Source organism: Plecotus auritus, assembly GCF_963455305.1.
Source record: "Plecotus auritus genome assembly, chromosome: 6".
Taxonomy (NCBI): Eukaryota; Metazoa; Chordata; class Mammalia; order Chiroptera; family Vespertilionidae; genus Plecotus; species Plecotus auritus.
The window spans coordinates 177,446,369-177,459,324 of NC_137773.1; the positions used below are offsets into that span (position 1 = coordinate 177,446,369).

At 62.1% G+C, this 12,956-nt stretch overlaps 1 protein-coding gene across 3 annotated transcripts in view; it reads right to left on the reverse strand.

Annotated features, from left to right (window-relative positions):
* BSN (bassoon presynaptic cytomatrix protein) overlaps positions 1–9,626 on the reverse strand; it is a 66,948-nt gene extending 57,322 nt beyond the window's left edge. For all 3 annotated transcript variants that reach the window (XM_080671611.1, XM_080671610.1, XM_080671612.1), the window contains exon 1: positions 9,300–9,626. In XM_080671611.1, the coding sequence (XP_080527737.1) occupies positions 9,300–9,499 (200 nt within the window). In that variant the 5' untranslated portion in view covers positions 9,500–9,626. The remainder of the gene's footprint in view (positions 1–9,299) is intronic.
* Positions 9,627–12,956: the final 3,330 nt, after the last annotated feature.

The window sequence follows — 12,956 nt, forward strand, 5'->3', positions numbered from 1 at the left end:
TGGCGCTGAGCCCCAGGAACCCCCAGTGCGTGCTGCCCTCTGTTCCCCCGAGGGGGGCTGGGCAGTGGGAGCATCACAGCGCCTTCTTCCTCCGCCAACAGAGGAGGGGGCGCTGGAGACCGAGGACCCACCCATCTCGTGCAGCCAGGGAGGGGCCGCCGGCACTGACTCAGCCTGAGCTTCCCTTCACCAGCACCCCGCCTCCCGCTCCCTTGCTCAACTGTCCTACTTCCTGACCCTCCCCATCCTCACAACCCTCTCCCTCCTCTGGCTACACTGGCAGGAGGCAGGCGGTGGTGGGAGGGGAGGCAGGCAGTGGCGGGAGGCAGGCAGTGGTGGGAGGCCGCAGTGGCGGGAGGCGGGCAGTGGCGGGAGGGGAGGCAGTGGCGGGAGGCGGGCAGTGGCGGGAGGCGGGCAGTGGCGGGAGGGGAGGCAGTGGCGGGAGGCGGGCAGTGGCGGGAGGCGGGCAGTGGCGGGAGGGGAGGCAGTGGCGGGAGGCGGGCAGTGGCGGGAGGGGAGGCAGTGGCGGGAGGCGGGCAGTGGCGGGAGGCGGCAGTGGGGGGAGGCGGGCAGTGGGGGGAGGCGGCAGTGGGGGGAGGCTGCAGTGGGGGGAGGCGGCAGTGGCGGGAGGCCACAGTGGGGGGAGGCAGGCAGTGGCGGGAGGCTGCAGTGAGGGGAGGCAGGCAGTGGGGGGAGGCGGCAGTGGTGGGAGGCAGGCAGTGGCGGGAGGCGGCAGTGGTGGGAGGCGGGCAGTGGCGGGAGGCAGGCAGTGGCGGGAGGCGGCAGTGGCGGGAGGCAGGCAGTGGCGGGAGGCAGGCAGTGGCGGGAGGCGGCAGTGGCGGGAGGGGAGGCAGTGGCGGGAGGGGAGGCAGTGGCGGGAGGGGAGGCAGTGGCGGGAGGGGAGGCAGTGGTGGGAGGCAGGCAGTGGCGGGAGGCAGGCAGTGGCGGGAGGCGGCAGTGGCGGGAGGGGAGGCAGTGGCGGGAGGGGAGGCAGTGGCGGGAGGGGAGGCAGTGGTGGGAGGCGGCAGTGGGGGGAGGCTGCAGTGGGGGAAGGCTGCAGTGGGGGGAGGCTGCAGTGGGGGGTGGCTGCAGTGGGGGAGGCTGCAGTGGGGGGAGGCCGGCAGTGGGGGGAGGCGGGCAGTGGTGGGAGGGGAGGCAGTGGCGGGAGGGGAGGCAGTGGTGGGAGGCGGCAGTGGGGGGAGGCTGCAGTGGGGGGTGGCTGCAGTGGGGGGTGGCTGCAGTGGGGGGAGGCTGCAGTGGGGGGAGGCCGGCAGTGGGGGGAGGCGGGCAGTGGTGCGGCTCTCGAGCTGTGTGCAGTGATGGCACTCGGGTTGCGAGTCAGGGGCTGGCTGAGTTGGAGGTCCCTCCTAGGAGGCCTTTAGGGCTCCCAGCAGAGTCAGCCAGGCTTGCGGGTGTGGTGCGGGCTGTAAAGCCCCCGCAGACAGAGCGGGGCTGTCTGAGAAGGTGACGTGCTCCAGCCTTTCATCCGCCCTCGTTTACCTTACCTCTGCGAGCCAGCGAGGAGGCGGGAGCAGACTCTACTTCAAGGAACTTGGGGGTAAAGATCTGAGCGGTGTCTCCTGCCCCCCCCTCCCCCCCCCCCCCCCCCGCTGGCTGTGAGGCCCCGAGGGCAGAGCCCCGTGGGGCTCCTCTGCTGTTCCTCGCGTTTCACCGGGGACGGGGACGGCACCGCCAGGCAGTGCTCAGAAGGCCCTCCCGAACGCTGTGTACGGACCAGCTTTCCCTTGAAAAGCCTCCCGCTCTTAAACGGAATTTAACTGTAGGAATCCCTCACAATTGCCCCCATAGATAGAAGGAACAGGCGACCCTTTTGTCCACCTGTATGCAGAATGTGCAGAATGTACGGGCCCGACTACCGGGAAATTCCCTCCCCTCCCCTCTTCCAAAGCACCAGCGCCTCGCTGCTCCTTCCAGCCCGGGGGACAGCGCCCGCCCCGCCTGTAGCTCTGCGAGCTCGGCTCCTCTGGGCGCACGGGCAGTCCCAGAGGGCCAGGGGGTGACCCTGCATGAGCTTGTGGACAGGCTGCTGAGGCTTTGATCTCCTCCACAGCTGGGGCCAAGAACTTCCCCGGGGGAGTGGGGGGGACTCCATCCACCCTGCACCCTGAGGGCAGCCCCACCCACTACAGGGGCAGCGGGCCTTGCCAGGCAGCTCAGGGTTCGATCCCAGGGGTGACCTAGAGCTCCCTGGTGCTCCCAGTACGCCTCCATGTGACCCTCCTGTTGGGAAGGAGCAGGGGTCCCCGTTAGGGTCTCGGCCAGAGCAAGGCTCTCTCCAGAACCCGGGCCCCCCGAGCAAAGAGGAGGACAGGGAGCTCCGAGCGGCACTGCCACCAGCCGGGCCCAGGGGCAGCACCGGGCAGTCAGGAGCACGCCCCCCGCTCCGTCCCACAGGCCCAGCTGACCAGGCCACGGCCGTGTAAGACACCGGCCGAGAGAGTGCTGCGCGCAGACACCCACCAGAGGCCCCACCTGCAGGGAGGGGACCGCTGGGGCAGCAGCCCTGAACCCCGCCCTGGCCACAGGCAGGATCCGAGGCCGGGCTGCCACCTCATTTCCCAGCTGTGACTGGCTTCCCCTCTGTGCTGGCGAGTGGACATGGAGGGGGCCCTGCAGAGAGGGCATGTGAGCAAGTCCCACGAGGCATCGACACCAGGATCAGAATCATCGGTGTATCCGCATGCCCTGGTGCCGACTGGGAGTCTGGGCTGCAGTCCCCACAGCCGATGGCCCACCAGCCCCAGCTTCCCAGGGGCGTCCAGTCCTAGGGACACTGGCCCTGCTGTGGACACGCTGGTCTCAGCCACCATTTCACCACTTAAAGCAGCGAGTCCCGGCAGGAGGGTGACGAAGACCAGGGCAGACAGGCCGGCGAGAGCTGCACGCAGGCAGGTGGAGCGAGGCACCACGTGTGTAAAACACCTCACAGAAAAGCCCTGGCCAGTAGCTCAGCTGGTTAGAGTGTCGCCCCGATACGCCAAGGTTGCAGGCTCGAGCTCCAGACTGGGCGCATACAGAGAGCAACCACTGAACACATAACTAAGTGGGCAAGCCCTGGCTGGCTTGGCTCAGTGGAGAGAGCATCGGCCTGTGGACTGAAGGGTCCCACGTTCCATTCCAGTCAAGGGCATGTATCTCAGTTGTAGGCTTGATCCCTGGCCCTGGTCTGGGTGTGTGCGGGAGGCAACCAATCAATGTGTCTCTCTCACATCCATGTTTCTCTCTGTCTCTCTTCCTCCTGCCACTCTCTCTAAAATCAATGGAATAATATCCTCAGGTGAGGACTGAAAAAAAATAAATGGAACAACAAATTGATGTTTCTCTCTGTCTCTGTCTCCCTCTCTCCCTCTTTCTTTCTCTCTAAAATCCTATATAATAGAAGATTAATATGCAAATCGAACTAACGGTGGGACGACCGGTTGCTATGATGTGCACTGACCACCAGGGGGCAGACGCTCAATGCAGGAGCTGCCCCCTGGTGGTCAGTGCGCTCCCACATCAGGGGCACCACTGGGCCAGAAGCCGGGCTCACGGCTGGCAAGTGCAATGGCAGTGGCGGTGGCAGGAGCCTCTCTCCCCTCCGTGGCAGGGCTAAGGACCCCTCGGGGGATGTCTCCCCAGGGAGCGGGCCTAAGCCGGCAGTCGGACATCCCCCAAGGGGTCCCAGACTGTGAGAGAGGGCGCAGGCGGGGCTGAGGGAACCCCCGCCCCCGCCAAGTACACGAATGTTGTGCACTAGGCCTCTAGTTAATAAATAAAAATTTAAAACAAACCGAAAAAACGCCTAGCAGAATGCCTGCGAGGAAGCGGGCACCAGCAATGGCCGTCACAGCTGCTCCAGAGCTTTGCCGACTGCTCCCAGCCAGCCCCAACTTACTGTGCTGGGCCATGGCTCCCGGAAAGGTTCTCCTCGCGGAGCCAGCACGCCACGTCTGTCCCTCCCACCTCCCTCAGCAACGGGGGACGGGGCCCAGGCGGGTGCGCAGGACTGCGGGGAGGAGAGGGGTTTACCGAAGGCCCAATCCTTCCCCGGCAGCCCGCTACCTACACAGACAGGGAGGGCTCCGCGAAGCAGAGCGACAGGCATGACCCAGGGGCTCAAAGCTTTGCCTTCGGAAGCTCAGAACCAAACAATGCAGAGGAAGGAGGCCTTTAAAAATAGAACAGAAAAGCTACCCCTGGGGTGGTTTTTTCTTTTTGCTCCCAAACTAGCCCAAAGTCTGGCTCTATTTCCATGGACTCCCGCTCCTTCATGTCTGAAGCCCTCAACAAATTCTTTGTTAAAAAGCTAGAATTTCTTGGCCAAAAGAATGAAATCAGCATCTGAATGGCTTCTATATATAATTCCGGTTTACAGGGAAAATGGGGGACAGAGGAACATCTCAAATGACGCCACAGGGGTACAACCCGCACCGTCCAGAACATGGGGGACCGCAGGACAGAGGACTGAGTTCTCCCATCATAAATCGCCAGAGGGAAGAGGGAAAGGAAATCTACAGATTTAAAGAAACTCAAGAGCTGTTTCAAACAAATGCAGTGCGCAGACCCCATATAGACACAATTCAAGCAAACCCACTGTAAAAGTAAATTCATAAGATAATCAGAAAAACTGGACCCTGCCGGAATATTTGCTGAGATTAAGAAGGGACCGTCACCCTGTGTAGCTGTGACCTGGTGCTGTGGTCATGTTCGCACGAAGCCCCTATTCCTTAGACGTGCACCCTGAAAAGCTGACGAGGAAATGTTGGGGTGTCTGGAAGTTGCTTCCATAAGGGGTGGGAAGTGAAGGTGATAAACTTGGTCAGCCGCGAGCTGATGACGGCTGAGGCTGGGCCAGGGGAGCACGGGAGTTCACTGGCTTGTTCTCTCCACTTTTATGTACCTTCAAAAATGTCCATAATAAAAAGACATTTTTAAAGGTGGCCTTTCTCCCCCTCATGTCTTCATAACTTTTCCTTTGACTGGCAGCACCCTACCAGGTTAATGCTGGGAACGGCTGTATCATCAAAGCAGCCCCTCTCTCCCTGGCAGAAGTGTTCGCCCCCTTCGGGGGAAAGTTTGATGTCATCACCATTCAGACGTTCCATCACTTTAGTACAAACCCCATCCCTCCACGAGAATCCAGGAGCGAACGTGATCTCTAAATGGTAACCACTCTCCCCAACCCTGGCAATTATTTCAGTTTATCTGACAAATTAGTCGCAGCTTTTTCTAGAGCTGAGTGTTAGCTGATACAATGTAACGAGTCTAGCTAATCCTAGATCAGAGACTCTATGTCTGACAAACCACTTACATTTTGTTATTGAGCTGTAATATGAAAACCCATTTGAGGAAGGAGCTCTAGTGTGGTCCTCAGAGCAGCCGTGCCCCTCCCAGCAAGTGACCGGGTTCCCGGGCCCCGCTGCCTTTGGCTCAGGACGTCCCCATGGCATACGGGCTGGGAGCGAGTGAGAGGCGGCCTTGGCGTTGCTCGCCGATTGTGAGGGGTACTGAGGGGAAGGCTCCCCACCTGGTTGGCCCCACGCTCCTCCGCGTCCCGCACTCGGCCCCTTCTCTGCTCACTGCCCGTCTGCACGGACCACACTCCCCAGCCCCTGTCTCCCTTCCTCTGCCTCTCAGATCTCAGAGCCCATTTCCCAGCTGCCTTGGGCTCGCCCTTCCTGGAAGCCTGGCTCTGCGTCGCCCCTCTCCTCACTGGGCAACCCTCTGTACGCACCGCCCCGCCTGTCTGCCTCCTCAGACACGGCTCTGCCTGCAGCACCACAGGTCCGTCCAGGATTGGGCTCTTCAAAGGCTGCCTGGCCAATCAGACTGTGCGGTGCGAGAGGGCGGGAGAGCAGCGCATCCCCTCCCGGACCCTCCGCCGAGCCCAGCACAGTGCCTGCTCTTGACCCTGGTGAGTGCACCTGGGCCGGCTGACGAAAGGCCAATTTGCAAATGTCAGACCATGTGCCCGTCCCCAGGGCTGACGCAGGGTAGACACGCTGCCACTCGTCAACATGGCTCTTTTGTGCAACTTTTTGGAAGGTGCTTCCTCGGGTTCGACGTCTTGAACGGGCTGTGTGGGGGGGGGGGGGGCAGGAGAAGGCCCATCATCCTGAGCACTGCACCGCACGCCAGGCATCTGATGTCGATCAAACGTCCATAAAAAATAAGTCGCTGGCCCGGCAGGCACGGCTCAGGGGTGGAGCGTCCGCCGATGAACCAGGAGGTCACGGTTTGATTCCAGGTCAGGGCACAGGCCCGGTTGCAGGCTCGATCCGCAGTGGGGGGCATGTAGGAGGCAGCCGATCCAGGATTCTCTCTCATCACCGATGTTCTCTCCCCCCCTCCCTTCCGCTCTGACATCAGTATACACACACGTCAGTGGGTGAGTAACGAAAGGTGCCCTCCTCTGGGAGTGCGGCCACGGCAGCGCGCAGGCTTGGAGAGGGGGGCTGACCAGCTCAGCCTTCCCGGGCTGGCACCCCCTGGGGAAGGCATAGCCTGCATAACTGTACATGTGACCCTGATTCCTGAGCGAGAGCCCTGCCTCGAGGGGCTTTCTGACGCCCGAAGCGCCGTATCATCACCGGGCAGCACTGTGGGTGCTGAGGCAGCACCGTGGCTGGGACGGCGCCGCTCTTCACGGGACTCACGTGCGGCTCCTCCGCCACGAAGGCTGCGCCGCCCCCTCCCAGGGCCCCCTCAGCCCAGGGTGAGGGGGAAAGACTGATTCAGCCTGGGCTGGCGAGGGCTGACACGCCGACAGGACTGAGCAGGAGTCCACCCTCCCAGGCCTGGGTTCCATGCCCCTCGAGATGGGTAACGTGATCTCCCCCTTCCCTGGTCCCCCACCTATGTCTCTGAGGCTCCCAGCTGCCCCCACATTCACAAGCTTGCCTGAGACGGTGCCATGCTCTTTCCTAAGGCCCGAAAGCACATACATGCCACAGGGCTTTTCCACCATCAAGGGGCCAATCTGCGCAGCATCTTCTCAGAAGAGAACGGGCTAAATTTGGCATCAGGCGCCTGAGCCGCTCGTGGTGAGAGGAAGTGGAGGCTATTCTGATGCTGGAGGAGACGTGCCGTGAAGGTGCTGCTCCACCGAGGCGCTGCGACAGGCTCAAGGGCTGGAAGAGCAAACCCCTAAGTCTCCCAAGGGTCTCAGTCCTGCGCTTTGGGGACAAAGAGCCAGCTCGCCCCCAGAGTCTGACGGCCTTAGGGACCTTAACACCACAGGCCACGTGTGAGCCTTGCCCACCGCCAGGAGCAAGATTATGTGACTGCTGTGTACAACCCCACCCCTCCATGAGAATCCAGGAGCGGACGTGATCTCTAAATGGTAACCAGTCTCTCCAACCCTGGCAATTATTTCAGTTTATCCTGGCAAATTAGTCCCAGCTTTTTCTAGAGCTGACTAGAAAGGACCGTCACCCTGTGTAGCTGTGACCTGGTGCTGTGGTCATGTTCGCACGAAGCCCCTATTCCTTAGACGTGCACCCTGAAAAGCTGACGAGGAAATGTTGGGGTGTCTGGACGTTGCTTCCATAAGGGGTGGGAAGTGAAGGTGATAAACTTGATCAGCCGCGAGCTGATGACGGCTGAGGCTGGGCCAGGCGAACATGGAGCTCCTGAACAGGAATCTACCCGCCCAGACCTCGGTTCCATGCAAGCAGGAGCCCCTGGTGCCCTGACCCCAGGAGTCTGAGGGTCTGCAGGACGCATGGGCCGGGCAGCAATGAAACACGGAACAGACACGTGAGCAGCAGACACCAGCCTCCTCCTGTCCCTCTGAGCTGCCCAAGCCTTTCCAGAATGCCCTATGCTGGCTCTGCAGCAGCAGCTAAACGGAAGGGGAGCAGCCTGCTTGGTTCCCAGAAGGGAACAGCCGGACTCCCCACAGAGAGGACACCGAGGTGCTTTTCCATTCGGCTCTCGACGTGTTCCCGGAGAGGGAGAGCCGTCAAAGCCTGCGGAGCCTCGCGCACGCCGAACCGCAAACAGAGCTCAACACGCAGCAGAGGGCACGGTGCATGCGGTGCTGCGAGCCGGGTGCCATCCGACTGCATTACTGGGAGAGCCGGTGTGGAACGGGCAAACCCCCTCCGAGAGGGACCTGGGGCTGGCCTGTCTGCGCCAGGCTCTGGGCCACCGAGAGCCTTTCATTGCTGTTGGTTTGTCTAAGAAACGACTTCGGAAGAAATAATCACACAACAGGCACAGCTGGGCAGCTGGAGAATCAAAAACTGCGTTCCCTCCCGGTATGCTGCCACACAGAAACGCCAAAGCAACATCAGCAGCCGACTCCCCTGGAGCCGGAAGCGCGTGTGCGCGCACACACACACACACACACACACACCCCGCTTTTGCTACTCCCCAGGGCTATTTGGCGTAAATATAACGCCTTCCATTTTATCCTGTCATCTCTCGGTGGCTTTCCGTAGTTTTCCATCCACTGATTTTACTAGATGTTCGCATTCACCTCCACTGCATTCACTGCCCCCGATGGTTTCTGTAGGACCGGGGTTGGCATACATTTTAAACAAGCTGGTTTCACGGTTGGCATTGGGTCAGATATGTTCTGCCTACAGCCATCCACGTAGGTTCGGCGCTTCCCCTGGCCTGAGGTGGCGAGCTAAGTCGTAAGACAGCAGAAACATATTTGGTGCTCGGTGACTCAGTAGCACTCCTGCTTCACCCCAAACGTGTTTTAGGAACGCTTGCTGACAGCACCCGTCCCTGTTAGTACTGTTGAGCCCAAATAAGTACCTTCTGGTGTCCGGTGGCATTTCCCCCTTCCTGCAATGACGACTATAGCCGCTCAATGCCCAAGGAAGGCGCATGACCAAGTTCATGGTCCAACTATTTCCATATCCCTCGGCCCCTCTGGCGGCACTCATCTTCCTTGAGAGCCACTCCCATCCTGCTCCTTCCTCACCCACACAATGGACACCTGCAGACACCAGCAGACAGGGAGGCCGGCTCCATCCGCTGCTGCTCCGGTGCGGAGGACCGGGCTGATGTTACATAAGCCCCTCCTGAGCCCGACGTTGGGGGGAAGCAAATTTGGGGTTCATGACGAAGTCACGGTCTGCAGGCCCCGACTGACCCCGCGCTCACCAGCCAGCCTCGCAGGGCGGCGGGAACGGGAGGACGCTTCCCGCGACCACCCGGCTCACGCCCACGGGGCTGGGTTCAAAGTGTGGCCGGAAGTCCGACCTCACTGTCTGGACTAGATCGCGGGGTCACGGGCCCCAGCCCCTCCCAGACCCCCGGGTGCCGCGACACGCGCTTACCTGCTGGGGCCGGGGCCTGGGCCGGGGCCCGGTGGTCCCGCGGCCGCCCGCGCAGCGCCCGCCGCGGGGAGCTGTCCGCCGCCGGCCGGTGCTGAAGGCGGCTTCCCTGCGCCGGGGCCCGGGCCGGGGCCGGGACCGGGGCCGCCGGGAGGCACTGGCCCTTCGCCGGCGCCGCCCTCCAGGCTGGCCTCATTGCCCATGGCGAGCGGCGGGCGGGCCGGTCGGGGTCGCTCTGAGCCCGGGCCGGCGGCTCCCGGGCGGCTGCTCACGCTCTCGGCGCCGCCGCCGCCATCTCCCTGCTCGGCTCGCGCCGCCGCCCGCCCTGCGCATGCGCACGCGCGCCCCTGCCCCGCGCGCGCGCCTCCCTCCTGTCCCCGCGCACGCGCCCCCCTGCCATCCCCCGCGCGCGCTCACGCCGGCTCGGAGGACGCGCGTCCCGGCGCCCGCGGCGGGGTCGCTGGGAAACGGGTTTCGGAGTCGGCGCATGCTCCCTCCGAGGCCGACGCGGCCGGCGAGCGCTCCCTGAAGCCCCGCGGGAGGTGGCGGGACCATCCATCCCAGCGAACCGGGATGGCGGGGCCCAGACCCTGAGACAGGAATGCGGGGTCTGGGGGCTCTTCTTGGGGGACCCTCGCGTCTCAGCTGGCAGCTTCGTGGGGACAGTGTGGCCTCGAAGGATGTTTAGGGGAGGCAAGGTCATGGAAGGACGGAGGTAGAGGAGGCTGAGTGATGGGCCGATGGTGAGGGTGTCAAAGGCCACTGGGAGGGAAGACTAGCCAGATGGTGCTAGGAACCATCTGGGATTCACGCGGAGGCCTCGTCCCGGGGACAGGAGCCTCGGGAAGTGGCCCTGGAAAAGGTGGAGGGTGTGCCTGGATGGCCTGTGGCCAGGTGGAAGGCGCCTGTGCAGCCTCTGGGACGGTGACCTTGACCTTGGCGGTGGGGAAGAGGAGCCGATCTTTCTCAGAGGCCTGCAGCCCGGGTCCCAGGGGCTGTATGGCCAGGACGCTGCCTCTGCACCAGTCTTAGAGCTCACACGTGTACAGACGTCAGTGTTGGCCCCCTACCCGGATGGTCGGCCTCGGGGCTTCTCACACAAGCCCGTGCGTCCCTGAGGGAGAACAGTTCCTGGAAGATTCAGACGAGATTCCACGCTCTCCCTGGCATCATACATCATGGCTGCGTAGAACTTGGACCCAGTTACAAACCCAGGCAATGCTCCTGCGACGAGGCTGCGTTCCAGCCCGGCCTGGAGGGACCCGGGGACCCGGGGACACTGCAGGCCAGGCTGATGGCCAGACCTTAACTGGCTTTTCCCGTGCGCTCCGCTGCTGCTCGCAGCCTCCGGGATGGAGCTTCCGTGCAGCCCGGACGTGCTGCCCTGCCCGCCGGGGAGAGAAGAGCCCCCTGCCTGCGTCGGGATGGCCCTCGCTGTGTCTCCTCCCCTTGAGTGTCTGGTGACTCCATGTGCGCATCCAGGCTCCGCAAGGATCCACGTCTCAGCCCTGCCACTTCCCACCTGGGACCCTGGCGACTGATGTCGGCTCCCCCAGCCTCATTTCCCAGCCTGCAAAGTCATGACATTCTCCCCTCGGACATGGGGGCTGTGAGGGTGGAATGGCTGATTTGGGTAAAGGACAAGGGTCTGGCATACAGATGAGCAGCTTTACGATTCGTTGTCTCTCTGGTGGGTGATCTTGGATTTGGGGAGTTAGGACCACACCTTTTCGCCTGAGGAAGAACATGCACACAGCCACTATGGGCAGCCTTGACCTGACCTTGACCCAGCCCAGACTCTTCTGGCTTCATAGACACCCATCAGCGTGGGTGAGGCTACTTGGAAGGGGGTGGGGAGGTGTTTTCTGTTTCCTGAGAAGCCACGGAGCTACGGCTTCCTGTAGATTTAAACCAGCACGCCGCTGGTTCCCATGGGTAATTAGCTCTACCCAGCCAGTGGGCCTGCGGAGGGGCCCTCCTCGGACTGGATTCCTGGCTCTTAGCAGACTCCCAGGGGCTCAGCCGCCTTGGTGGGTCCCGGAGGTGTGGGTTAGCGGTGCCCTGCCTTCTTTTCAAGTGCTCGGTTCCACTTCCTCCGCAAAGCACCCCAGGAATATGCCCGCCCTGTCCCCATCCACCCTCAGCGTTCAGCCCGGGAGCGCCTGCTGGCCAGGGATGGTGCTGGCCTCGGGTTGTCTGGGGGCTCTGATCAAGCCTCCCAATTTTATTCACTATCCCAGGGGTTACTTGCTTCCTCTTGGCCTAGAGTAGGGGCACCCCAAGCCAGGACCGTGTCTGACTCATTTCATTCCCTGGGGTGGCCTTCAGCATGGCCTCGGGGGCTGGCGGGTGGGCTGGGTTCTCCGTATGAATGGACACACATCCATTCACTGCTCTGGTCTGTGCTCTCAAACACCCGCAAAGGACCAGAGGGAAAGCGGAATCAGCAAGAAGATGGGATCAGAAAGCCATCCAGGTCGGGGAAGCGCTCACGCCTGGGATTTGTGCCACAGCTGGCGATTGGAAGGCAGATCTCGGGCGGATGCAGAGATGCAGGGCCCCCAGAGCTGCACCCGGATGCCCGCTGGGCCATGGGCCGGGCAGCGTGTAGGGGCACCCGCAGACGGTGAGAGGGCCAGAATGCTGAGCCAGGGCGTTCCTGCTTCCCCACACAGTTCGGTTCGCCCTGGGCTGCTACTCAGCGTGGTGACCTGCAGAGGGAGGACCAGGCTCCAAGGATGCTGCTGCCACGGGATGAAGAGGAATGGCAAGCTTTGCAGGCGGGAAGAGGAGGCAGAGCAGAGGTGGGCAGAATGAGGAAGGCTGACAGGACGGCTCTGGATGATGGATGCTATGGGCTTTGGACTCCCCCAGACAAGCTGGGAGCTGGAGAGCTGGCCCCTTCTACCGGTCCCCTTGAGCACTGGGCCTTTTTTTTTTTTTTTTTTTTTTTTTTAATGCATTTTTATTGATTTCAGAAAGGAAGGGAGAGAGAGCTAGGAGCATCCATGATGAGAGAGAATCGTTGTTCGGCTGCCTCCTGCACATCCCTGACCGGGAATCGAACCGTGACCTCCTGGTTCAGAGGTTGAGGCTCAACCACTGCGCCACGCGGGCCGGGCCGGCCTTCTTTCTGTGGTAGCGCTGCTGGGGCCTGCCTCACCTGCCTGCCTCCGAGGAGCAACTCAGAAGCTTGGCACCCTGCCCTCACTCCTCCTGTTGGAGGGGCAGGACCAAAGGGGAAGCAAAGAAGCCAAAGGATCGGAGGGCTTCCCTCCTGGCCGAGATGTGTCAGCACTGCCCACCAGCACGGGCGAGAAGGCAGCCTCGCAAGCCTCGGGCTGGTGTGAGGCTACAAACAGGGGCCCAACCTTTGTCCTGCTCAGCAGCTCACCCCCCGACCCCCACCCCCCGGGCTGGCCTGGACCACCTCACTTACGTACCAGGGGCCTCAGCTGGCCCAGGCCCTGGGTGGGACAGGAAAAGGGAAGGAAGCTGAAGGCATAGAATTGGCTTGATGCCTTGTCTGAATTCCTTTCCTGTTGCGATGTGAAGATCTTTACTTGCATTATGTGGGGGGAAATAGTAAAAAAAAAAAAAAAAATCATCAGAAATGTTGACTAGCCGCCTAACCCCGCCGCCCATCACCGCTCCCAGGAA